The sequence below is a fragment of the Rhinichthys klamathensis genome, unplaced genomic scaffold, assembly GCF_029890125.1.
Source record: "Rhinichthys klamathensis goyatoka isolate OS25496 unplaced genomic scaffold, OSU_Roscu_1.1 h1tg000069l_1, whole genome shotgun sequence".
Classification (NCBI taxonomy): domain Eukaryota; kingdom Metazoa; phylum Chordata; class Actinopteri; order Cypriniformes; family Leuciscidae; genus Rhinichthys; species Rhinichthys klamathensis.
The window spans coordinates 551149-576356 of NW_026606612.1; the positions used below are offsets into that span (position 1 = coordinate 551149).

The 25208-nt window shown below is 36.5% G+C and overlaps 4 protein-coding genes across 5 annotated transcripts in view; 3 read left to right on the forward strand and 1 right to left on the reverse strand.

Annotated features, from left to right (window-relative positions):
• The window catches only part of septin3 (septin 3), a 132545-nt gene that overhangs the window by 97205 nt on the left and 10132 nt on the right, over positions 1 to 25208 (forward strand). The window contains exon 1 of one of the 2 annotated variants that reach the window (XM_056250466.1): positions 23808 to 23914. The exons of the other annotated variant lie outside the window; for it this stretch is intronic. Within the exon in view, the coding sequence (XP_056106441.1) occupies positions 23863 to 23914 (52 nt within the window). The 5' untranslated portion in view covers positions 23808 to 23862. Of the gene's footprint in view, positions 1 to 23807; positions 23915 to 25208 lie in introns of those variants that run through there. 2 annotated transcript variants of the gene reach the window in all.
• Positions 1506 to 4521, reverse strand: trappc5 (trafficking protein particle complex subunit 5). The gene is made up of 3 exons (XM_056250477.1): positions 4452 to 4521; positions 3846 to 4172; positions 1506 to 2521 (listed from the first exon to the last, which is right to left on the reverse strand). Exons 2-3 carry the CDS (start codon positions 4113 to 4115, stop codon positions 2225 to 2227), a joined length of 567 nt encoding a protein of 188 aa, XP_056106452.1. The 5' UTR covers positions 4116 to 4172; positions 4452 to 4521; the 3' UTR covers positions 1506 to 2224.
• On the forward strand, positions 4997 to 10557 carry serhl (serine hydrolase like). Its single transcript, XM_056250476.1, has 12 exons — positions 4997 to 5113; positions 5650 to 5793; positions 5943 to 6056; positions 6498 to 6539; positions 7189 to 7208; positions 7513 to 7587; positions 7689 to 7798; positions 8446 to 8525; positions 8627 to 8661; positions 8918 to 8994; positions 10123 to 10204; positions 10290 to 10557. Exons 1-12 carry the CDS (start codon positions 5056 to 5058, stop codon positions 10434 to 10436), a joined length of 984 nt encoding a protein of 327 aa, XP_056106451.1. The 5' UTR covers positions 4997 to 5055; the 3' UTR covers positions 10437 to 10557.
• Positions 16572 to 19228, forward strand: LOC130084902 (uncharacterized). The gene is made up of 3 exons (XM_056250429.1): positions 16572 to 16756; positions 16940 to 17368; positions 18802 to 19228. Exons 2-3 carry the CDS (start codon positions 16956 to 16958, stop codon positions 19226 to 19228), a joined length of 840 nt encoding a protein of 279 aa, XP_056106404.1. The 5' UTR covers positions 16572 to 16756; positions 16940 to 16955.

Below are 25208 nucleotides of genomic sequence, written 5' to 3' on the forward strand. Positions count from 1 at the left end.
GTTGATTCACGTTTCTAGACTATTGTGCAGAGTGATCATATGCATTTCAAATAATTGCAAAAAGTTTCATGGGCCAAAAAATGTAACTTTTTTCACAAAAAAACTAATTTTCACTGTTTTTTTGGCCCTGGCACAAAATGACCAGCTAACGAGATTCCAGTAATCATCTTTTGGCACTTAGGAAAGTGTGAAAAAAATACTTGTCAGGTAAAATCTCTCTATTATTCTGATTGGATTATAAGGGCATGCAAGCTATAAAAGGAGGGAAGTGTTTCCAGTCATTGTTTTCTTGTTTTAGCAATGGTTACCTCCAAAGAAATGCAGCCATCGTTGCTTCAAAATGGACTCACATGCAAGGGAATTGCTGCACGAATATTTTTTCTGCAAGGAGAGAGGTTCAGTTGGAGTGAAGAAGGCTTTAGGATGTAAACCGAGTGTGCAGCGAGCTCCAGGACAGTCACAGTCTCCTCCTGAAGAGTCAGATATGGAATCGTGTCACCACTAGTGCAGAGCTTGCTCAATATTGGCAGCAGGGGGGTGTGATGCACCTGCACGCACAGTGAAGCAAAGACATTTGGACAATGGCCTGGTGTCAAGAAGGCCAGAAAAGAAACCACTTCTTCTTTGTCTGAAGAAGAAAAGGTGAATGCTACCTTGAGTCCTGTGTCATGCCAACAGCGAAGCATTCTGAGAACATCCATGTGTGGGGTCTCTCACAATTCTGCCCAAAAACATTAAATAAAGAATGGTATCAAAACGTCCTGCAAGAGCAACTTCTCCCAACAGTCCAGGAGCAATTTGTCACCATGTCACAAGGCGAGAGTGATCATGAAATGACTCAGAGATCATTACATATAAATTTTGGATCTGTGGCCAGGCAAGTCTCCGAATCTTAATCCCATAGCAAACATGAGGTCAGTCCTCAAAAGGCAAGTGATCAAGCAATAATCTACAAATACAATGTATGTCACTGCCAAAACTTGGTCGTATAAACAGTATATATATATATATATATTTTTGTTTTTGAGAACTTTGAAGCAGGAGGCAGCACCCACACATAGCTTAAATATACCTCTAAAGATGTTTGAAAGATTTGTGTTATATTTCAGTGTTGTCCCAGTAATCAAGAATTAATGTGAGGCAAAACATATGACTAATTTGGGAATAGTTCACGTCACGATGATTTTTACAACATGACACCATTTACAAGAAATCAAGTCACAAGCACTACCAAAGGCCATGATTGATTACACACAACTGCTAAATCCAGGTCCTGATAAAAACTACCATTTACTAGTTATTGCTACTGTAATAAAACTGCTGTAACTAGTGTTAGCCACCAGTCCTCATCAAAAACAAACAGACAAAATGTTACCGTAATAGTATTAATAATAATCATTGTCATGTTGAGATATTAACTATTGCAACTACTGTAGTGTTTAAGTGTTTAGGCACAAACTGTGGTTAATATGGAACATTTATGCAAGGGACAGTATTTCCCGATCTCTTCTTGCAATTTACAAAGACTTTATTATATTGTAGGACAATGAAAGAACATGTGAACAAATGAAACATACACATACATAGATCAATCGTCTATAATACAAAAATGATCAAGAAGTCCAAATGTAATTAATGCTGTAAATAAAACTTCATATACATATTTAATTTTGCCATATGAACATTGTCTGCAAAATTTTGGAAAACTAAACGGTTAAAGGGTCATTTGACTTTTCTTTTCTTTTTTTCACGCAATATCTGTGCAGTAATGTGCTGTCCGGCACATCTTATACTCAACAACTCAATGAGATCCAAACCTAACAATCTATTAAATTCTGATTTAATTGATTAATTACAACAATTTATTCATGCTTTGTTTTAGTACATATGCAAAATAGACATCCAAAGATTAAGAACTTCATACAGAGAACTGTATAACCCTTTACTGCATTAGTGTATCAGTAAAGACATTATTTTTTACACGGGATTGGACTAGTGAGGTGACTGTGCTGATGTGGTTTGTCCTCATCTATATTCTGCAACATCATTAATAAAGCAAGAGAGCCAGATACAGGCTTGAAGTTATTTGAGATGGGTGCTAGATGCAGTGAATTTGTTAGCTATAAAAATGAATGAAAAAACAATCAATTCAACTTAAATCCTATTGAGACACCAGACTCAAGGGTAAACCTTGAGACTTGATTCTGATGTGCAAAGCAATCTGCTATCTCCCATCAAGAGCTTTATCTCGAGCAATGACTGCCTCATCAAACTTGATCATCAGTGTGGTTCCCTTATGCCAGTGGACCGTGACTTTAGCTGGGAAGCCACTGTGGGTTAAGATAGCCTCCACAATGCCACCAGTGAAGGCCGCACAGTTTAAAGTGCTATTCTCCTTAGGTACTGATATGTAGGCATTGATCAGAGGCTCCTTTTCGATGATGTAGTATGTTTTGTCATCGTCGTTGGCTTGTTCCAGTTTGTCTGCCTCCTTGCCAAACAAAGATTTCCACACATTTACCTAGGAGAAAAGTAAGAAAGAAAGAAAGTTAAAGGGTCCTTCATCAACTACTCACCCCTGTTGTCGTTCTAAAACCAGAACTTTCGTTCATCTTCGGAACAAAAATTAAGAAACCGTGAATTTACATATAAACACGGGTCAGCGAACGTGCATAGAGCAGAGCACTTAAATTTGGTAAACGGAAGCTCAATGATGCTTGCTGGTCATGCCAGTACCAATGAGGTTTGTTCTTGCGGGTCAGGCAAGTATACAATTGAGCTTACGCTTACCATATTTGAGTGCTCTATGCAGGGAGTGACATTAACGGATTTCAGCAGTGGCGTGTAACGCAGTCACTCCTACTAGCCACTTTGCCGGGTTGAATTTTATTTATTTATATATATACATTTTTCAATTGTAGTCTTTTAAAAAGGCATCTGAAATAATATACTAAGTGCAATGTAGTGTTGTCAAAAATATTGATTTTTCGATACATATCTGAAACATTTCAAATACAAATTTTCCACAGAATACAGGATACAAGCTGCGCTTTTTCGCCCTCTCATATCTTCGACAGTGAGTTGACACACATTTAAACCCGCCTCCCCTCACTCACTCGTTTCATTTGCTCTGAATGAATATTGCTGGTGTAAATGGGGTTGAATTTCGCCATGGGATTGCACATCATTTTACTCATTCCCACATATTTTGTGCTCACTCGCACACAAAGTGCGCGTGATACACCAATTTTGTGTATATCAAATATACACAAAATGATGCCGGTCTTGGCGTGTATTCACGTAAACAGTTATGTTTTAAGTAAACGTAAACAGATGAGAAAGATAACGCATGTGTAATAGTATAATGGAGCTGTGCGTCAGGTCTTAAAGTGACAGCACCCTAATATACCTGCTGCCAAATTATGAGATAATATTAAAAATGTGTATATGGCATTTTCCCCCCATGGTATCGATGTCAAAATTGTGGCCAGTGAAAATGCTGAGTGGCTAGTCACAGAGGATGGTGAGCAAAAAAGTTAATGTCAAGCCCTGCCTCTATGTATGTTTGCTGATCAATGTTTATATGTGAATAAAAGCTTAAATTAAATCTGTTCATCATATAAAGTGATCGTTTCTCTTCAGAAGACTTGGATCCATACGGATTTCTTTTACGATAATTTTAAAGTGACAGTTTTGGGTGAATAGACTTTCATTGGATGGACAGAAGTCTTGTTAGTTTGTGTTTCAAAGATGAACAAATGTGAGAGTGCGTAACTAATAATAACAGAATTTTCAATGCTTAAACCAAAATGATCTGCAATCTGTAAACAAAATAAAAGTAATACCTTAATAAAGAGAAGTATGTTTAATACTTTGGTTTCTCTTTTCCCATTTTTCTCCCTCATCACAAGAACATCGAGAAGACTGGCTCCCACACCTTGACCCATGTCAGCCAGCCGGGCCTGGAGCTCAGACACCGAGTACACCCGGCTCTGGCAGTACTGCACCATCTCGGAGAACAGCAGCGCAAACGCACTCACGCTCACCTCCGTTTTAGGACGCGTGATCGAGCGCTCGAGGATCGCAGATTTGCCTCGCGTGAAGCGGACCTCCATTCCGTCCACACCGAATTTGAATTGAATTTTGAATGAAAGAATGAAAGTGCCTGAGCCCTGGAATACAATGATAGTTTGTGTTATAAATCAGCGCATTGTAATTTGTAAATATGTACGAATGCATAGAAAGAGTTGAACTGTCAGAATGTCATTCATCGTTGCTCTGGTACAGAGAGTCAAACGTTAATCGTTTGCCTCTGGTTACATTATGGGTTTTCCTGAATATATAGGTGCTGAATGTACTACGCAGAGCATAGCATCTCCAGAAAATAAATTATACGAAATGATAAGCAGCTATAACAATTACAGCGTATTTCGTTGCTCAGTGGCGTTTACCTGATGTTTTGTTTCAGTTCCGGATGCGTGAAGCCACGATTAGTAAAAATGTCATTGTAACCGGATATTTTCAATATAAAAGTAGGACGGGAAATAGTAATGAATTTGCGAGATATAGCTGTGTTTTGTAGTGGTAAACTAGTTACAAGTTTTGAAAATGTATTGTTTGTTTTTTATTTTAATTTGTCATTTGGACTTTTTTTACGAAATGTTCGTTCAGTGGAAACGACTTTTATTTTGAAATCATCACTCTAAGGTCACTGGCCAGGATGCGCTTTGCTCACACTCACAGCCGATTTATATCCCTCGATGTAAGTTTGCAATTCATTTGGAAAACAGGACTTTACAATTAAAATGTGTTTTATATACATGCATTTTTATTATAATTTTATATAGTACATGTAAAAATGTTCGAGTTATTCAGACATGTAAAATTATTTTATTCTTCATCCGAAAACTTTTTTTTTCTTTATGCATGTCATGTTCAAATGAATAAGGTGGAAGATAGGTTACCTTTCAAACATTTTAAAAGTGTATTTTTCGAATAAACATCAGCTTCTCCCTCTCACGTAAGGGGGTTTAAACTGCACTGCAAGGTGTGAGAATGATTTCTGCGTTCACGAGTCTCAGACACTTTGGCACAACTACGATGAGGAGAGCGGGTAAGAAACAGCCTTTTTTTACGGCAACACTACTATGTACTTACTAGTAAATTGTGCATAATTATTTCAAGTAACTAGCCCTAACCGTAACTCTACAGTAAGTAGTTAATAAATATTACTCTGTAGTATTTATTTGAATAAGTACAATGTAACTACGTCGACGTGAAATATAGAGTTACACTTTATTTTAAAGTGTCATTGTTACAGTGTAATTATATATTTAAGTACTGGGTAATATAAAACAACTACATGTACTTACTTTAGGGTTAGGGTAGGAGTAGGATTTGATGGTTAGTTGCACGTAATTATGCATAATATACTGTTATTTACTATGATAAGTACATGTAACATATGTAACAAGGACACTGTAAAATAAAGTGTTACCAAATAAAGTGTAACATTTTTTATTACTATTGGTTAACATTCATCATAGCTGCTTCAAAATGAACTTTTCAATACATTTATGGAGCATGTGTTCACTAATGTGCATGCTTATGATTTAACTGATTATGACTCTTCTGTACTTTGACACACAGCGTCTGAGTTCCGAATGACAGTCCCATGGGGAGAGATGAGAGGTCAGGTTTGGGGTCCTTCTCATGGTCGTCCCGTGCTGTGTTTGCACGGTTGGGCTGACAACAGCGGATCGTTCAATACCCTGATTCCATTGCTTCCTAAAGGTATTAGTATTGGATTCCAGAGGATTCATGAACATTATAAAGATCCACATTAATAAATTCATTCTTGCATACTTCATTTACAAGCGTCAATGAAGTGACCGTGGTTCTCGTTCTCTCGTTTTTTCTTTTTCTCCACATCTCTCTCCCAGACTGGAGATTCGTAGCCATTGATCTTCCAGGTCATGGCTTCTCGTCTCATAGGCCTGATGGATGCTTTTACACGTTCCCTTTGTATGTGGCAGATGTTCGGCGAGTTGTAGAAGGTTTGAAGCTACTTGGGCCTTTGTTACAAACCGTTAATGAATCATCCTCAAAACAAAAAAGAATAACGTAAAATGAGTATTTTTGCCTTATTTTCCAGTTAAAATATTTTAAAAAATCTTTGTAAACAAAATAAATGCAAAACTTGTTTTCAGAGAAGGTGTCCTGAATTGTGAGAGCGTATTTATTCTTTCTGCACTGGCATATATATTTTTTTCTTGTTTTACCCATTAGCAAGTTTGGCAATATTTACTGCTATTACAGAAAGACAAAATACATTTGCATTCTAGATACAACCTATGAAAACAAGTCTTAATATCGTATGTATTGTTGCTTCTAAAGTAAATATATCTTGTTCTTAGAATTCTTAGTTATTTGTACTGGAAAACAAGGCAAAAAACGAATTAACTATATTTGTATTTTTTGTCACCATTTGTTCATAGCTCTTCAGTGGAAGCGATTCTCTATAATTGGACATAGTATGGGTGAGTCAACTCTTTTACTCATCTACTGACAGAGGTCAAAGTTCTCTTTAGTGTGTGAAAGGTCGGGAGATCTATGTAAACTGTAAATTAGCTGAAGATGAGCAATATTATTGTGTTGCTGTTATATCATCTTCTGTGATATAACTATATTGTCGTGGATCATGAGGGCATTAGAAGGACACTGTGGGATGAATGCCACAAGTCTGATTTCGTAATGCCATACTACTGTACTTATTTATAGCATCCCTGCTGGTGCTTTAAACGTCATCCTTATTCATGCCAGAGGATGATCCATGTTGTTGAGTTCCTGTAATATTAGTTCCCAGAAAGAAAAAAAAGAAAATCTTCTCCGGCTCAACACAACATGAGGGTTAATACAGAGTGAATACATTCACAAACCTGTAAATATATATATATATATAATAACCACATTAATAATCTTGAGTACTGGATAACACTGAAATATAAATGAAATTATAAAAAAAGCAGTAAAGCTCTATCATCATTCACAAATAACTTATAAGTAACACATATTTATGATATTCAAAATGTCAAATTAGTGTAAATATATATTTTTTTATCTGGATTAAGTATTTGTCCATTTACCATAATTTGATATTTTATTAAACTGATTTTGTTTCTTTAACAGGTGGTAATGTGGCAGGAATAGTGAGTATCCATCATAGTGCTTTTCTATTTATGTAAATGAGTTGTTTAGTAGAGTAGTTCTCAACTTGCTTCATGACCCAGATTTTACATTTCACATAAAGGGACAACCTATTACAGTACTAAAAGGATGCATTTTATTATGTCTTTACATGTGTTAATATTACTATGAGCTGTAATAATATTATTAACATTTTGAGGTCATTGATGAACGGGTACAATTTTGATTTTTGCAACCGCTGAGAACCGATGTATTAGGACTGTCACTGTGCTGTGTAAATGTAATGAGTTTCCTCTGGTTTTCCAGTTTAGCGCGTTGTACCCAGAGATGGTTGAAGACGTAGTTCTCTTGGATACTTATGGATTTCTCCCGACAGAAGTGGTAAGAATAAATGGAGCATGTTAGAGTTGCTGTCTGTAAACATAGAGAAGACTCCTTGTTCAACATGCATGCCACATAAATGTTTATTTGTCCTTCCCTAGACTGACATGTTTAAAAACATGAGAAAAGGGATAAATGATCAAATCCATTATGACAACAAGATGGGTGAAAGGAAAGAGAAGGTGTACACGTACGAGAAAGCCAAAGAAAGGTGAAGAATGCCTGATGTCATGTGATATATATGTTTGTCTGTAACTACTGTAAACATGAATGTTGTTGTTTACTGTTGAGTTTCAATACGCAAGCTTTGCCACATTTTAAGGTCTCATCTCATTCTCATTCCTCTTTAACAAAATTTTTGCCATTTTAAGTTTAGTTTTGTCATGTCCACCTCATATTGATATATATTAAAGTCTCTTACGCTCACCAAGGCTGCACTTATTTGATCAAAGTATAGTAAAAACAGTAATATTGTCTAATATTATAACAATTTAAAATAAGTGTTTTCTATTTGAATACATTTTAAAATGTCATTTTTCCTGTGATACTAAGCTGAATTTTGAGCATCATCACTCGAATCTTCAGTGTCACATGATCCTTCAGAAATCTTTTCAGTATTCTTTGATTAATTTAAATAGAATTTGAAATAGAAATTGAAATCTTTTGTAACATACCAACATTTGAAATGTTTTTACTGTCACTTTTGATCAATTTAATGCATCCTTGCCGAATAAAAGTATTTCCTTTTTTAAAAGTTGTACTGACCCTACGTGAATTGTAATGTATTATATATATATATATATATATATATATATATATATATATATATATAGACACGTTTTTATTATTGTCTTTCAGGTTGAAGGTTGCAAACCCCTCCCTGTGCGATCAGTCTGCAGATATTCTGTTGGAGCGAGCAGTCAGAGAGGTTGAGGGAGGTAAGACATGCAACACTCACTCCTAAACTTTCTCATAGATTTTGCTCAGACAAAACAGTTTATTATATCAAGCTCTCTAAATGACTTCCTTTCTCTTAAAGGATTTATATTTACCAGAGACTTCAGGATCAACCTGGTGAGGCATTTCAACATATTGTTGTTTGTGTATTCCAGATAACAAGATTTCAGCCTTTGTTCTACTATTTAACCCACATTAATCTGTGACAGAGCTGCCCAAACATCTCATTATCATATAGTTTATTACCTTTTCATCATGTTTTCTGCTTTACAGATGTCTTGTTTATGAAGGAATATGTGGAAATGTACGCTATACACATCATGATTAATGTGATCTAACTTTTTCTGGTGATATTTGTTTTTGTTTTTTTTAGAAAAACATTGTAAATAATAATATGCAACAGTGCCTCTACTTGCTGTCACTAGTTAAAGCCAGAGTGATGCTACTGCTGTGAGTCCAATTCACACACACACACACACACAAGTTTTCATAGTATTCATGAGAAATACTGTTATGCACAATGCTCAAAATTAGGGATGCACCATTACTATTACATTTCTGTCCAGTACTAATAGGATAATAATTAGTTTTATGTTATGGCCAGAAACCAATAATTTGCAGATGTTAAATGATTTACAAAATAAAAAGTCATTTTAAATCCTACAGGTTAAATTTAGGCCTCACAACATTATAAAGTAAAGTATGAATAATATTTTGCTATGTGAAATATAGTAGCCCCAAAAAGTATCTGGACAGTTAAGTTACACAAAATGCCTGAATGTCACTGTACTAAATAATGAGATATTTAAACCAAGTGGTAGAGCTGCACGATTAATCATTAAAAAATCGCTATCTCGATTCAAACACCCACACAATCTCATTCCTAAATAAAAACGAATCGCCCGTATCTATTAATCCTTTGACAAAATCACAAAGGAACATTCAAATCTATCTATCTAGGTAGGAAACGACCTTTTCAACCACAAATTATTGTTATTTGCGTGTTGCAAATATTCAAATAGTTTGGATATTAACACTCTATGGAAGCGAAATAGAGCAAATGACCTTTTTAAAAGTAACTTGGCACTTCAAATAACTATCGTATCTATTACATCGTTACACCAGTAGGTGGCGACAAGTGACTGTTAAATTGTTTTTATTTGTCATTGAATCAGTCATTCAAGAGATTCATTCAAAAACGCTGATTCATCCAGTATTGAAACAAGTGAAGTCTATGAGTGAGTCATTGAATCTTCCATTCAAATTGATTTTAAAATAGACTCCAGCAATTAACATTTGGTCAGAACCTCTAGTAAATGACACGTTATTTTGTTTGGTTGTCTGTTCAAAATCGTGGGAGAATCGTTTTTTATACAAAAAAAAATCGTGATTGTCAATTGATCCAGTATCGTGCAGCTCTACCAAGTGGCATCTGTGAACAGCTGATGGATAAATGTCCGTAAGTGAGGCTTTAGTGCCCAAAGCATTTGGGACTACCGGTACTGTTAAAAAATACTGTTTATCCACACACTATCAGAGATACATACACTATCAGACTGCATTTGTTTCTTTCTTCAGGGCAAATGAGGGTCTGTTCAAAACGTTTACTCTACCTAATGGATATAGTGATATGATTCGGAAGAGCTGGACTGATCAAAAAGTGAGATACATACACACAAAAATGAATGAAAATGCATGTCTGGAATAGCAGTATGTACAAATATATCTTTCTCGCTCCTCTACAGGCCACCATTCTTGACATAGAAGGAGACCATCACATTCACCTCAACAAACCTGAGTCTGTGGCCTCCATAATCACTGATTTTCTTCAGTCACACAGTCCTGACAAAACAGAAAGTGAATTTGACAACAACCAAACATCGAAATTATAACACAGATTCCAATAATGCAGTATACACATCATTCAAAGTTTCACATCATTAACCAATTCTCGTTATTTTGCGTTATACTATGATACTTTTTTAAAGCATAACAAACTTTAGATTTATTTTCTCATAAGCCTTCTGAACATTTGCAGTATTTTGCACTCCATTCATCCATTCGTCTTCCAGTTCTCACCTCACGGTGCTTTTTGAGGTGCGGATTCACAGTATTAATTTAGCAAAATACATTGCTTTGAATTTTGGCTAAATGTTTTGGCCTTCCCATAAAGGCCAGTGTTCTATGGAGTTGGTTAAGGGTGTGAATACCTTTGTTTATGACTTTCTGTATTTTGTGGAAATGAAAATTAAATTTAAGTTTAAAGCTGCTGAGCTGGTAACAAAATGTAAAAAAAATAGTTTGACTATGTGCCATTATTCTGACTTCATTATAAGTAATTATATGTCTAACACAATAAATTAGGCCGTTGGATGCGCGGGACATATCAAAGCTCTACTATAGAAATAGTGTAGAAGTCTGCGGTGAGTTAATGTGACGAACTACGCCTGTGTTAAAGGGATAGTTCACTCCAAAAAAAAAAATTCTGTCATCATTTACTCATGTTGTTATCATCTGACACTGTTATCATGTTGTTATGTTGTTGTTATAATTGTTATCCTATGTTTATTCCTTCAGAAATCATTCTAACATGCTATTATTATATGTTGAAAACAGTTGTTCTTGCTTAATATTTTTATGAAAACCATGATACATCTTTTTTTTTCAGGATTCTTTGATTTAATAGAAAGTTATAAATGTCTTTGCTAAATTTAATGCGTCCTTGCTAAATAAATTAAAAAAAAAAAATGTAATCTTAAGAAATATATTACACACACTTTCAGGCAAAGCATTTCACAAAAAGAAGATTGTTGGGTTTCAAAAATAATTTATTGTCAAACATTGTTGCGGTGAGTTAATATGACGAACTACGCCTGTGTTAAAGGGATAGTTCCCCCAAAAAATAAAAATTCTATCATCATTTACTCATGTTGTTCCAAACCCGAGTTTCCTTCTGCTGAACACAAAAGAAGATATTTTGAATAGTGTTTTTTTACAGACAGTTGATGGACCCCATTGACTTCCACAGTAGGGGAAAATACTATGGAAGTCAATGGGGTCCATCAACTGTCTGTAAAAAAACACTCTTTAAAATATCTTCTTTTGTGTTCACCAGAAGAAACTTGTACAGGTTTGGAACAACATGAGGGTGAGTAAATGATGACAACATTTTGAGTAAACTATCCCTTTAAGTTAAGGGCAACTCACTTTATATCCATCACTGTGCCACCAGTTGGTTAAAAATAATTGCAGAAATATTGAAATTGGGTCTGAAAAAAAGCCACTTGGTGTGACATTTTATCATCACTGAAATTCAGGCACTTCTAGATGTGACATTTTTTAAGTGTACATATACTTTCTTGGGCCACTGCTGTTGTGTTTGCATCAGTTGTAATTGTGAATGTGCAGATTTGTTGTAAATGTATGCGAGTTTGATTTCCTTCAGGCTTTGCTGAAAGCTGCACATCTTGCGTTTGCCTTGTGCTCATATATAGGTCAGCACTGCTCAGTTTTGCCTTACATTTGAGACTATCAATTGCATGATACTCTGAAAGCCAACAACTGTGTAATGGGCGTTATTGTGATGAGATTATAGTTGTGTGTGCTTGTGTTTAAGAATCTGCTTTATGTTTATTCAGCCAAGCATTGCTTACCTCAAGCTATTAAGACTTAAAGAGTAACGCATCAGCTCCCAAGTGTGTGTGTGTGTGTGTGTGTACGTGTGTGTGCATGCGTGGGTATGTGTGCGCACAAGAAATATTACATAATAGGAACATTAGTCTGGGAAGTGTCATTCATGTTTTACCCTCAAATCTGTATGATATTCATTCTTTCATAGACCAAAAAAAAAGGAGCTGTTCAAATGGATAGACCAACTAAAAATTAAAATTTATAATTTACTCACATCATTCCAAACCTGTATGACTTTCTTTGTTCTATTTAACATGAAAGAAGATATTTTGAAGAATGTTAATAATCAAACAATTTCTGTTTCCATGGTCTTCTATTGTAATTCTATTTCTTCTATTTTTTGGTCCATGCAGTTGAAGACATTGGGAACCATGCACTAAAAATGAACAGTTGTATTTTTACTGTATTAAAGATTTAAAAAAGTGATAACAGTTACGAACATTCTTCAAAATATCCTTTGTGTTTCCTTACAATGAATGTGAATGGTCTCATTACAGATCATGACATGTTGTAATCTCATAACTGAAATTTGAGAGCTTTAGTATATATATATAGCATAATATTCTGTAATAGTACATCACATGAACCGCTTTTATGATTTTTTTGTTATTTTTACAGCTTCGATTGTAATGTACCAGGGCCCGTATTCCTAAAGAATCTAAGAATCCTTTTAGAAAACTCTTAATTTAGCTTAAAAACTTTTACGTAGGAGTCTTAGCTTAAGAGTGATTCGGGACCGATCTGAGAGCAACTCTGAGTTAGGAAAAGACAAAAACTCTCATCTTAGTGAGGAGGCGGGGCTGACCCCGTTGCTATGTATGACACAATCTTTTGAAGACTGTGATTGGTTGGTTGTCCAAGAAGGAAAAAAAAGAGCCATTTTAAGTATAGAGTTTACTCACACACACACGCACATTATATTTATGTATATAAATCCTTTTTTTTACCTTGCTGTTAATTTGATTGGCTTAGAATGATAAAAATTGTTCCACTCTTTCCAATTACACTGATTGCTGTCTATTTAAGTGGTGGTTTGAATGTTTGTTTTGAAAACATGGATTAAAAAACAAGAAAGACGAGAAAGCCTGACTGGTCAGAAGAACCGTGTTTACTGTTAGCCGAGTTAGTGGATGAACACTAGGCCGTCCTTAAAGGAAAATTCGGGCAGGGTGTCACAGCATGGAGCGAGAAGCGGACGTGGGAGCTTATAGCGCACATTATTAACGGTTCATTCCCCTGCTTGTGCGCACCAGGGGAAGCCTGCTATATTCATAAATACAGTTTTTTGAGCCTGCAAGGTGGGAATGTCCAGTGGAAACTAAATGAACTGCGACACAATAAGAGGTTCTGAAAGTGCTGTAATGTTTGTGTGATCACTGCTTACAGAAGGTTGTCACAGACCCAAATCACTATTGCTTTATTGCATTTTCCCATTTGCCAAATATCTTAATGTAGTGATCATTTCTGGCGTTATGGCATTCCTGCGCTGTGTCGGAGATATTAGCGTGTCTCTAATAAGATCAGTCACAAACATGATCACTGCACAATCTCATCTATAGCGTCTTATTAACTCACTGTCGTCATCTATTGTCTGCATCACATTTCTTCTCCCTCTTCATCGTTCTGTCATTTTCTCCTCTGCTAAAGAAACTCTTAAGCCTCTTAAAAGTCCTCATCCATACTCCTAACAATTTTGACCTTAAGACCTCTTTTAAGGGTTAAGATGCTTTCTGAATTACTTTTTTCTTTACTAGGATTTTTTCTTTAATTTTAAGAGTAAACGCCCACATTTCTAAGAATTTTCTTAGAATTTTGTCACTAGGAGCTACTTTTTACATTAAGATTCTTTAGGAATACGGGCCCAGGTCATTATCATTGTATGTAAAAGAGCAGCATGAACATTTTGTTGAATTTCTCCTTTTGTGTTCTATGGAGGAAAAGCCATACGGGTTTAAAACAACATGCGAGTGAGTAATGCAGGACAAATGATGCTGTGGGTTATTTTGAACCCTTTCAGGAATTTGAAAACATCTATACAACACAACGTCCTCCCTAAAACCTCGGATTTCCTATAATATCTGCCATGTTCCAGTTTGACCTGAAATGACCAGTAAAACGGGAGATCGAAGATTGAAAAGAAAGGGTTAAAAAAAAAAATTTATGTAACTTCTGCTCTGACCCTTTCCTCGTCACAGACGTCTCCATGGTTACCCTCCCACCCCCCCTTTCCTAACTGGATGGCACAGCTTTGACAAGGAGAGCACGAAAGCAAGAGTGTGAGAAACCCTCATGCCACAGCGTCGAATAAAATAATAATATATTCGTCCATGTAGTGGCATCAGCCATCATTTGGCTTTATTATTCAGCATTTTCACTAAAACGGTTCTATCCGCTCAGCCTGGGTTTAACCATTTAAACCCCAAACTACAGTGCCAGTTCACAGACGATCAGAGAAAGACTGCAGGTATGTGGAGACACATGATGCAAATGTGCTGTAGAGCCTTATAGCATGCTGTACTTATTAGTGTAGGCTACTTCATCTTCATTGTACTTCATACACACGTACTGCAGAGTAAAGTGAAAATAATAAGACAGAATCTGCTGCACTGTTAAGAATGAGGGACTTTACCTATATATTTACACGTGGATCATGCAATGTTTCATATACTGCAGTGCACAGGTGTGTTCTCATTTTATCCATTTCTCTCGTTCTATACTTTTGAGACAACACGATGTCTTGGATGTTTCTGGACTGGTTCGTCCCCGTCTATCTGCTGGTCTCAGTCCTGGTCCTGGCTGGTTTTGGAGCGTGTCTGTATTTTCTGGAGCCGGGTCTTCAGGATGCCCACAAGTGGAGCAGCAAGTCACTGAGGCACCAGCCGCTGGCTCAAACAAGGCAAACACACAGCAGAGATGACGACAGCAATGCCTTGTTATGATGGGACATGTGTGGACGTTTGTGCCAAATCATGCATTGATGCCACTTTATCAGAATCCATTGTCTTTTCACAGGGTTTCTTTAGTTATATGCATTAGATTACAGAGCAAAACGATATAATACACTGCAGAAGTCAATTCATTATTTACAATGATTATTATTTGCATTAAACATTGTAATGTTAATTCAACTTGGGTCAGTGGGAAACTGAACTTGGTATGCGGTTCAGAGTGTCGTGTTTTCAGGTGATAAATTAAACCAGTTGAATAGTAAAGTTCAGCCCAAAGTAAAAATACACATTGCTATTCTAGCATCATTTTTGGTCAAGTTGCAGTGCATCGTACAGCTGACATGTTTACTTGTGTCAGCATATCCACATTGGGTGCACAAAATAGACACTGATGCAAAATGCTAAATCAGAGAAGCACAAAATGAAGATTTCAGCCCTGCAAAACAATTTGATTAAATCCAGTGATTGTTCCCACACAAACCTCCCACAAAAGTCAATGTTAGAATAAATTTTAGTGACATTTGGCCAAACTGGAGGAACAACCTTGACATTTGTGTGAAGGGTGGTATTGTGTGAAGATATTAAATGCAATAATCAAACAAAATGGAATGTTTCCGGGTCATGACTGTCATGTTCCGGGTCGCATTTTAGAACATGCCTGAAAAATCTGGAGAAAAAAAAGCCATGTCCCATACGTTTACTGTGAGAGTAAAACATAACTTGAACTACTCAATGTGCTAAAATTGTCATTGGGCACCAAATGATGGTAGAAATATGCATATGCATGCCAGGCCAGTAGTTGGCGATGTCAAGGAACGTGTAATGAAACACTACGCGCCGACTGAACACAAATTACTCATCGGCATGATGTCCCCGCTTTCACAAATTTTTTTTTTTTTTTTTTTCACAGAGACGATAACGGTATTGTTTTCAAATACTTGCTTTGAAACCCGTTTTCAAAAGCTTGAGTTTTCAGGCCTTCAAAACGCTGTTGTCGTGTGAATGAACAGCCAAAACACATAAAAGTTTTGTTAAGTTTTTATTTGAAACGGTGTCTTGTAAACGGCCCCTAAGATACGAAAAAGAAAAAGAAAACACTGTTGTTAAGTGCTTATTTGTGGGCTACTGTTTTTATCCGAGGCCTATTTTCACGTGCCAATAGTTTTGTGTCTCTTAAATTTATTTTTGGTCAGTAACATCTACATTTGCACTGGTTTTCATTAACAGAATGCAACGTTTCTTGGAATAAAACAGTGTTAAACTGTTGGTTAATAATTTTTTGGACAATCATATATAATAATGTCATTCATAAAGTGGATAATTGTAGAATGTTTTTTCCCCTCTTGGAAATAAACAAACTGGTGTTTGATTTTGGTGTTTGACACTTGATTTTGGAGTTTCACAAATTCTGCCATTTAGCGAGTATGATGTGAAGAGAGTGGGTGAATGAGACAGTGGAGCTTCAGATGAGAAGAATGGAGGGAATGTAAGTCTAGTACCCACCATTTCCTGACACACTCTTCCCCCTTCATTCTCTCGCTCTCTCGTCCAGTAAACAGACCTCAGGATCACAGGTCAGTAATATTACATATAACTTTTAGAATTAGATGTACTCATATGCATAGTAGTATGCAACACTTTTTCTGTATATTCAATGGAAAAATAGACTTTGGAATCTTTTTTTTTTTTTTTTTCATGGTTCTTTTGAACAACTTACTACATATTTTGTGTTACATACTCAAACTTTTTCATGAAAGGCTGTGTCTTACTGCAATGAACCCATGTGAGCAAGACCCGACGGGAAACACATTACCTACAGGATCTTCCTTCAACACATCCTCTCTGTCCTCAGCAAGACTCTCTCCAAGTCTTGGCCCTATTTCTCCTTCCCCTTCCAGTCTCTACCCATGTCCAGTTACCTCAACCTCCTCTCCCTCCCGTCTCTCACCTTTATCCACTCCTCCTTCTCGTCTCAGTCCATCGTCTCACTTTATTTCATCCTACTCTCCTGTTCGTCTGTCTCCTTGTCCCACATGTGATCCATCTACTTCACCCACTAGAGTGCCCCCCTGTCCTGTGCCTCTTTCCCCCTCTGTCGTCTTAAAAAAGCCCATCCACATTTCCTCCTTCAGTCAGACCGGCCAAAGCTTGGAACAAGAGAACCAGATTGACAGTTCTCCAACCAGGTATGTTTATCTCAATACAATGTTTTTGATGCTAAGGACCCCCAAATTTGCAGTTCCTCTCCTTATTAACCCCTTCCTAAAATGTTAAAGCCCCCCTGTGGTGAAAATCAAATTTTTAATGTTGTTTAAATGTCTATGTGGTGTTTTTAAAATGCTTTAAGACAAACCATGTTTAAATTCATGTCAACACCATTGCTGAGTATTTTCTCCTTAAAACTGCAGTGAACCAAAGACAGTCTCAAAAACGCGGTTTGAAATTGTTGTTGTTTCTGACATCAAAAACTATCGTCAAGACGTCAACGAGGGGATCAGAGCCGTTACATATGTTTTTCAACGGCTCTGGAGTGGATCTCTGAGCTTGTGAGTGAGTTGGGGCGGAGCTAATTTGCATATTCATGAGGCAAGGGTATAGAGTTACATTCAAGCTATTTTAAGGCATAAGAATTTTTTTTAAGGGATAAAATTATTGAGTACAGGGGGACTTTAAGACTCACTGTGAAAAACAATGTGATATTAAAGCCTTTCTCTTTGCCAAATTAAATATTTGTCTATTATATATTGTTATTGTATCGAAACAAATCAAATGTAAATTAGGATCTACATTTTTTTTAATTTGTATTAAGTGTATTTTCTCCCATTTTAGCATTTTATTGTTACTGTACCACAGCAAAGTATTAAAATATTATCTGGAAAATATTTACTTAGTATTAATTTGAGTGTTTATTTTTCTCCCCACTATGTTTGATATATATAAAAAGCTAATGAGAAATATTTTCAGTTAAATTAATATTTATTTGCATAGCATTACAATATCACTAAACACTAAATATCATTACAAATCAGTTTTAGAGTTAACTTTTACAAAAATACATTACCAATAAAATACATTATACTAATAAAAAATGATCTCACATTTTTGTACGGATCCCCTAGAACCCTCTTGCAACACCGTTGGGGGTCCCTGGACCCCAGTGTGAGAACCCCTGTCTCAACATAGGCTACTACATTATCATGTGTCAAGGACTCAAGGTCCTTGCACACCGAGTCCGAAATTCTCGTCCCAAATTTTCGCACGTTACAAAATAAATACGACCTCATGTTGTCAATCAAGTTTGCACACTGTTTCCGAAACTTTCGTCCTTCATAAGAAAATTTGGATCGAGTTTGAATTTCTGCTTTTTTCGCATCCGTAGCAAGCCTTTTGAGAGGTGTTTTGACAATTCAGAGCCACCAAATGACGAAAACGAAAAAACGCATACAAAAATTTCGGACTCAGTGTGCAAGGACCTTAATTTCCAAACATTAGATATTTGCTAATGTCTTTAATTTTACAATATTTTACCCTGTTGAAAAGTTTGGTATAAAGGTTACTTCATTTTGTTGATCAAACCTAATAATACTCATCCATCCTTCTATTGTTCTTTGTTCTAAAGCATCATCAATATAGTGGATACATCCCTGAATTCATCACAATTGAAGTCAGTCAAGACCATTTCTCAAATAGCGACTACAATTAAAGAGCTACCAACAGACAAAGACAAACCATTACATTCTGCTGATATACGTGGTAAAACATGGCCAGACAGCAAAATATCTCGATTTTCACCCATTTCATCCACTGAGAGAAGCGTCAGATCAATCCCCATAACCAACACGAGGGGTCAAAAAAAGCAAACTGGCCTACAACAAGATTCACTCAGACCTCAACGGCAAGATAAGCTAAAACAAACTTCGAACGTCTGCTTCAGGGAAGTTACCAAGCCTCCAACGTTTGTGAGCATAAGCCCTAAAAACCTCAGACATGTTGAAAAAAGGGTTGTTAAAGCCTTGTTAAAGAATGTTAAAGCCCCCCTGTGGTGAAAATCAAATTTTTAATGTTGTTTAAATGTCTATGTGGTGTTTTTAAAATGCTTTAAGACAAACCATGTTTAAATTCATGTCAACACCATTGCTGAGTATTTTCTCCTTAAAACTGCAGTGAACCAAAGACAGTCTCAAAAACGCGGTTTGAAATTGTTGTTGTTTCTGACATCAAAAACTATCGTCAAGACGTCAACGAGGGGATCAGAGCCGTTACATATGTTTTTCAACGGCTCTGGAGTGGATCTCTGAGCTTGTGAGTGAGTTGGGGCGGAGCTAATTTGCATATTCATGAGGCAAGGGTATAGAGTTACATTCAAGCTATTTTAAGGCATAAGAATTTTTTTTAAGGGATAAAATTATTGAGTACAGGGGGACTTTAAGACTCACTGTGAAAAACAATGTGATATTAAAGCCTTTCTCTTTGCCAAATTAAATATTTGTCTATTATATATTGTTATTGTATCGAAACAAATCAAATGTAAATTAGGATCTACATTTTTTTTAATTTGTATTAAGTGTATTTTCTCCCATTTTAGCATTTTATTGTTACTGTACCACAGCAAAGTATTAAAATATTATCTGGAAAATATTTACTTAGTATTAATTTGAGTGTTTATTTTTCTCCCCACTATGTTTGATATATATAAAAAGCTAATGAGAAATATTTTCAGTTAAATTAATATTTATTTGCATAGCATTACAATATCACTAAACACTAAATATCATTACAAATCAGTTTTAGAGTTAACTTTTACAAAAATACATTACCAATAAAATACATTATACTAATAAAAAATGATCTCACATTTTTGTACGGATCCCCTAGAACCCTCTTGCAACACCGTTGGGGGTCCCTGGACCCCAGTGTGAGAACCCCTGTCTCAACATAGGCTACTACATTATCATGTGTCAAGGACTCAAGGTCCTTGCACACCGAGTCCGAAATTCTCGTCCCAAATTTTCGCACGTTACAAAATAAATACGACCTCATGTTGTCAATCAAGTTTGCACACTGTTTCCGAAACTTTCGTCCTTCATAAGAAAATTTGGATCGAGTTTGAATTTCTGCTTTTTTCGCATCCGTAGCAAGCCTTTTGAGAGGTGTTTTGACAATTCAGAGCCACCAAATGACGAAAACGAAAAAACGCATACAAAAATTTCGGACTCAGTGTGCAAGGACCTTAATTTCCAAACATTAGATATTTGCTAATGTCTTTAATTTTACAATATTTTACCCTGTTGAAAAGTTTGGTATAAAGGTTACTTCATTTTGTTGATCAAACCTAATAATACTCATCCATCCTTCTATTGTTCTTTGTTCTAAAGCATCATCAATATAGTGGATACATCCCTGAATTCATCACAATTGAAGTCAGTCAAGACCATTTCTCAAATAGCGACTACAATTAAAGAGCTACCAACAGACAAAGACAAACCATTACATTCTGCTGATATACGTGGTAAAACATGGCCAGACAGCAAAATATCTCGATTTTCACCCATTTCATCCACTGAGAGAAGCGTCAGATCAATCCCCATAACCAACACGAGGGGTCAAAAAAAGCAAACTGGCCTACAACAAGATTCACTCAGACCTCAACGGCAAGATAAGCTAAAACAAACTTCGAACGTCTGCTTCAGGGAAGTTACCAAGCCTCCAACGTTTGTGAGCATAAGCCCTAAAAACCTCAGACATGTTGAAAAAAGGGTTGTTAAAGCCTTGTTAAAGAATGTTAAAGCCCCCCTGTGGTGAAAATCAAATTTTTAATGTTGTTTAAATGTCTATGTGGTGTTTTTAAAATGCTTTAAGACAAACCATGTTTAAATTCATGTCAACACCATTGCTGAGTATTTTCTCCTTAAAACTGCAGTGAACCAAAGACAGTCTCAAAAACGCGGTTTGAAATTGTTGTTGTTTCTGACATCAAAAACTATCGTCAAGACGTCAACGAGGGGATCAGAGCCGTTACATATGTTTTTCAACGGCTCTGGAGTGGATCTCTGAGCTTGTGAGTGAGTTGGGGCGGAGCTAATTTGCATATTCATGAGGCAAGGGTATAGAGTTACATTCAAGCTATTTTAAGGCATAAGAATTTTTTTTAAGGGATAAAATTATTGAGTACAGGGGGACTTTAAGACTCACTGTGAAAAACAATGTGATATTAAAGCCTTTCTCTTTGCCAAATTAAATATTTGTCTATTATATATTGTTATTGTATCGAAACAAATCAAATGTAAATTAGGATCTACATTTTTTTTAATTTGTATTAAGTGTATTTTCTCCCATTTTAGCATTTTATTGTTACTGTACCACAGCAAAGTATTAAAATATTATCTGGAAAATATTTACTTAGTATTAATTTGAGTGTTTATTTTTCTCCCCACTATGTTTGATATATATAAAAAGCTAATGAGAAATATTTTCAGTTAAATTAATATTTATTTGCATAGCATTACAATATCACTAAACACTAAATATCATTACAAATCAGTTTTAGAGTTAACTTTTACAAAAATACATTACCAATAAAATACATTATACTAATAAAAAATGATCTCACATTTTTGTACGGATCCCCTAGAACCCTCTTGCAACACCGTTGGGGGTCCCTGGACCCCAGTGTGAGAACCCCTGTCTCAACATAGGCTACTACATTATCATGTGTCAAGGACTCAAGGTCCTTGCACACCGAGTCCGAAATTCTCGTCCCAAATTTTCGCACGTTACAAAATAAATACGACCTCATGTTGTCAATCAAGTTTGCACACTGTTTCCGAAACTTTCGTCCGTCATAAGAAAATTTGGATCGAGTTTGAATTTCTGCTTTTTTCGCATCCGTAGCAAGCCTTTTGAGAGGTGTTTTGACAATTCAGAGCCACCAAATGACGAAAACGAAAAAACGCATACAAAAATTTCGGACTCAGTGTGCAAGGACCTTAATTTCCAAACATTAGATATTTGCTAATGTCTTTAATTTTACAATATTTTACCCTGTTGAAAAGTTTGGTATAAAGGTTACTTCATTTTGTTGATCAAACCTAATAATACTCATCCATCCTTCTATTGTTCTTTGTTCTAAAGCATCATCAATATAGTGGATACATCCCTGAATTCATCACAATTGAAGTCAGTCAAGACCATTTCTCAAATAGCGACTACAATTAAAGAGCTACCAACAGACAAAGACAAACCATTACATTCTGCTGATATACGTGGTAAAACATGGCCAGACAGCAAAATATCTCGATTTTCACCCATTTCATCCACTGAGAGAAGCGTCAGATCAATCCCCATAACCAACACGAGGGGTCAAAAAAAGCAAACTGGCCTACAACAAGATTCACTCAGACCTCAACGGCAAGATAAGCTAAAACAAACTTCGAACGTCTGCTTCAGGGAAGTTACCAAGCCTCCAACGTTTGTGAGCATAAGCCCTAAAAACCTCAGACATGTTGAAAAAAGGGAAAGCAGACCACAAAATTTAGCAGGCTATCAAAAGAAGAGGCAATCCCAGGACCCTACTTTAGTTCGAATCCGGCTTGGATTGATTAAAACAGGGAGGATTATAAACTCTACTGCCCACGTGTCTAATCTGGAGGAGATCAAGGGAAGCAGTGAAGAGAACAACCCAAAAATTCAGAGCGATGGACATCCTGCTGTTTCAGAAAAGTTACAACAGCCCGTTCATTCAAAGATAGTTTTAGGGGCAGCCGCGCAGATAAAAAGACCTACCATGATGTGTCAGAAACCTCAAAACCATCCACAACTCTACAAAAAATCAACACCTATAAAACCAGCCTCATCACCTAAAGCTACCACAAGCCAAAAGGATATTTTTCAAGAACTGAAAAATGGAAGTTCTCCAAAGGAATACAGTGAACTGGTTTCATCAAGCTCATCGACAAGGCAAAACCGAGCTTCAGAGGACTGCAACACCACCAATGATGGTTCTAATGAAAGTAATATGCTGATTAACTCCTCCCAACACAATCAAACCAATGCCAATGACAACCAAGAGTCTAAACCGAAGATCAGGCCTCAGTCCGCAGCTTCCGAGACAGACACTTCCGTCATCAAATCCCATAACAATAATACATCAGATCAGTGCGGCCGAATGAGCGGCTTCCAGTTCCCTTTGAAGAGTCCCAGATCATTCACCGAATGCGGTCAGCTGAGCAGAATCTGTAGACCTATGATCAAAAGAACACCTGACAGTAGACCGACATACTTCAAAACTCCTCAGGCATGGAGAAGACCTTCCTCAAACCAAACAGCGAACACAGGGAGGGATGTCAGAAATGCATCCCAAAATAGACGCAACCTTTCAGATTCAGAATCTTCTAAATCCTCTTCAAGCGAAGCGACCTTGCATGAAGATTACAGATTCGGAAGAAAATACAGGGGTATACGCTTATACAAAAAGTGTGATACTAGTTGTCCAACTAAATTTGATGACAAGAAACGTGATGCAGCTGGTTGCATGCCGCAGTGTCCATTCACTCTAGATCAACGACAAGAGCCCAAACACACACTTCATACTACAGATTGTGACAGATTTAGAGAAATAAACCACCCGTGGTTAAGAGAGCAAGAAGACCCCCCACCATTACAGCCATCTGTAGTCGCAGACATGAGGAGTGGAGCTGATGTACAGTCCTGTCCTGAAGAATGCGTGTCTACAGGTAAGTGCAAAGACAAATTGCTGGAATTACATTAGAAGGATTGAATGTAAGGACACAAATATATACATAGAAGCCTCACATAAATTTTGAATATAAACAATCTAAGCATGTATCATGTGTCAAATAGGAAGACTTAAACTAGTCATTAGTGGCACATGTTTGGGCGAGAATCACAGTTAGTACTTCTCATACCTACGGTTAGGGATTTGAAACTCCATACGCCTAAATATTTTACTTAGGTGCACAATATAATACTTCATATTGATACCCTAAAATTATGTGGCTAAGGAAAACAACCAACCATCCAGAACACTGTAGCAACTGCATCAAAAAATCACTTAGTAGAACACCTTAGAAATTGCATAGCAAGTGTTAAAACTCACACAGAACACTGAATAGCACTGACCTAACCAGCGTATGTGTGATAGGGCGGAAAATGTACACTCGCCAAGCGCCAAATGCGAGTAAAATCTGAGTTGCCGAGTATATGGAACGGTGTCAATCACCAGTTGGCTGGTAGCAGTTTTATGAAACAAATTGTGAGAACATGAACAAACGTTAACGATGCTCGGGACAGTTGACGGGGCAGTGTTGAATCGTCACGAAAGTTTAAGCCTTGTGATTTTAAAAATTCAAGCTTAAGAAGATGCGAAAGGGAACTCAAATCATTACTCGCATGCTATGTGGTAAGTTTTCTGTGCGAACATCCGAAGCGCGCGCACAGAAATCCGCATCTCACGTCAGAAGCGAACGCCCAGCGAATACTGAATTGAGCTCTCTTTCACGTCTTCTTTTGCATGAACAGACATATTCAAACAATATTATCTCACAATGCCTGTCTTGGCAAGTATCCTTGTAACCATTATGTCTTAACTGAATGTAAACAGTTCATTAAAAAAAGCGCACGTGTAGTATTCCTGCTGCTGTCTGTGTTTTAATGTTAATAAAACAACAAACGACACAGAACAATCACTCATTGCTCTTGACTAAATAACTTTTGTAACTTTAATAAGGATTAATCTATGTTTCATGCTTGTTAAAACATATTTATGGCCGGTAAATTTTCTTTTTTTTTGAAAGCCATTGAAAGGTGTGGAAAAACATTAGTTTAGGCCCTGTGTTTAACTGCTCTTTGGGATCATGTGATTAGACTGTGATGTCACTGTGCAAAGGGTAAATGCTCAAGACTCAGTATATATATATGAACCCTTTAAACCCAAATATTCATGAGTAGGCTATACAGAGTGTTTGTTGAATATAATCCACAATATAGATGGGAAAGGACAAACTGTAA

Excerpts from the sequence above, each read along its gene's own strand:
- trappc5 (XM_056250477.1), bottom strand. The coding sequence starts at position 4,115 with ATGGAGGTCCGCTTCACGCGAGGCAAATCTGCGATCCTCGAGCGCTCG. Across the intron at positions 2,522-3,845 it reads ACATACTTCTCTTTATTAAG|GTAAATGTGTGGAAATCTTT; the intron begins GTATTACTTTTA and ends CTTTTCTCCTAG.
- serhl (XM_056250476.1), top strand. The coding sequence starts at position 5,056 with ATGATTTCTGCGTTCACGAGTCTCAGACACTTTGGCACAACTACGATG. Across the intron at positions 6,057-6,497 it reads TGTTCGGCGAGTTGTAGAAG|CTCTTCAGTGGAAGCGATTC; the intron begins GTTTGAAGCTAC and ends ATTTGTTCATAG. Across the intron at positions 8,995-10,122 it reads GCCAGAGTGATGCTACTGCT|GGCAAATGAGGGTCTGTTCA; the intron begins GTGAGTCCAATT and ends TTCTTTCTTCAG.
- LOC130084902 (XM_056250429.1), top strand. The coding sequence starts at position 16,956 with ATGAACCCATGTGAGCAAGACCCGACGGGAAACACATTACCTACAGGA. Across the intron at positions 17,369-18,801 it reads ATTGACAGTTCTCCAACCAG|CATCATCAATATAGTGGATA; the intron begins GTATGTTTATCT and ends TTTGTTCTAAAG.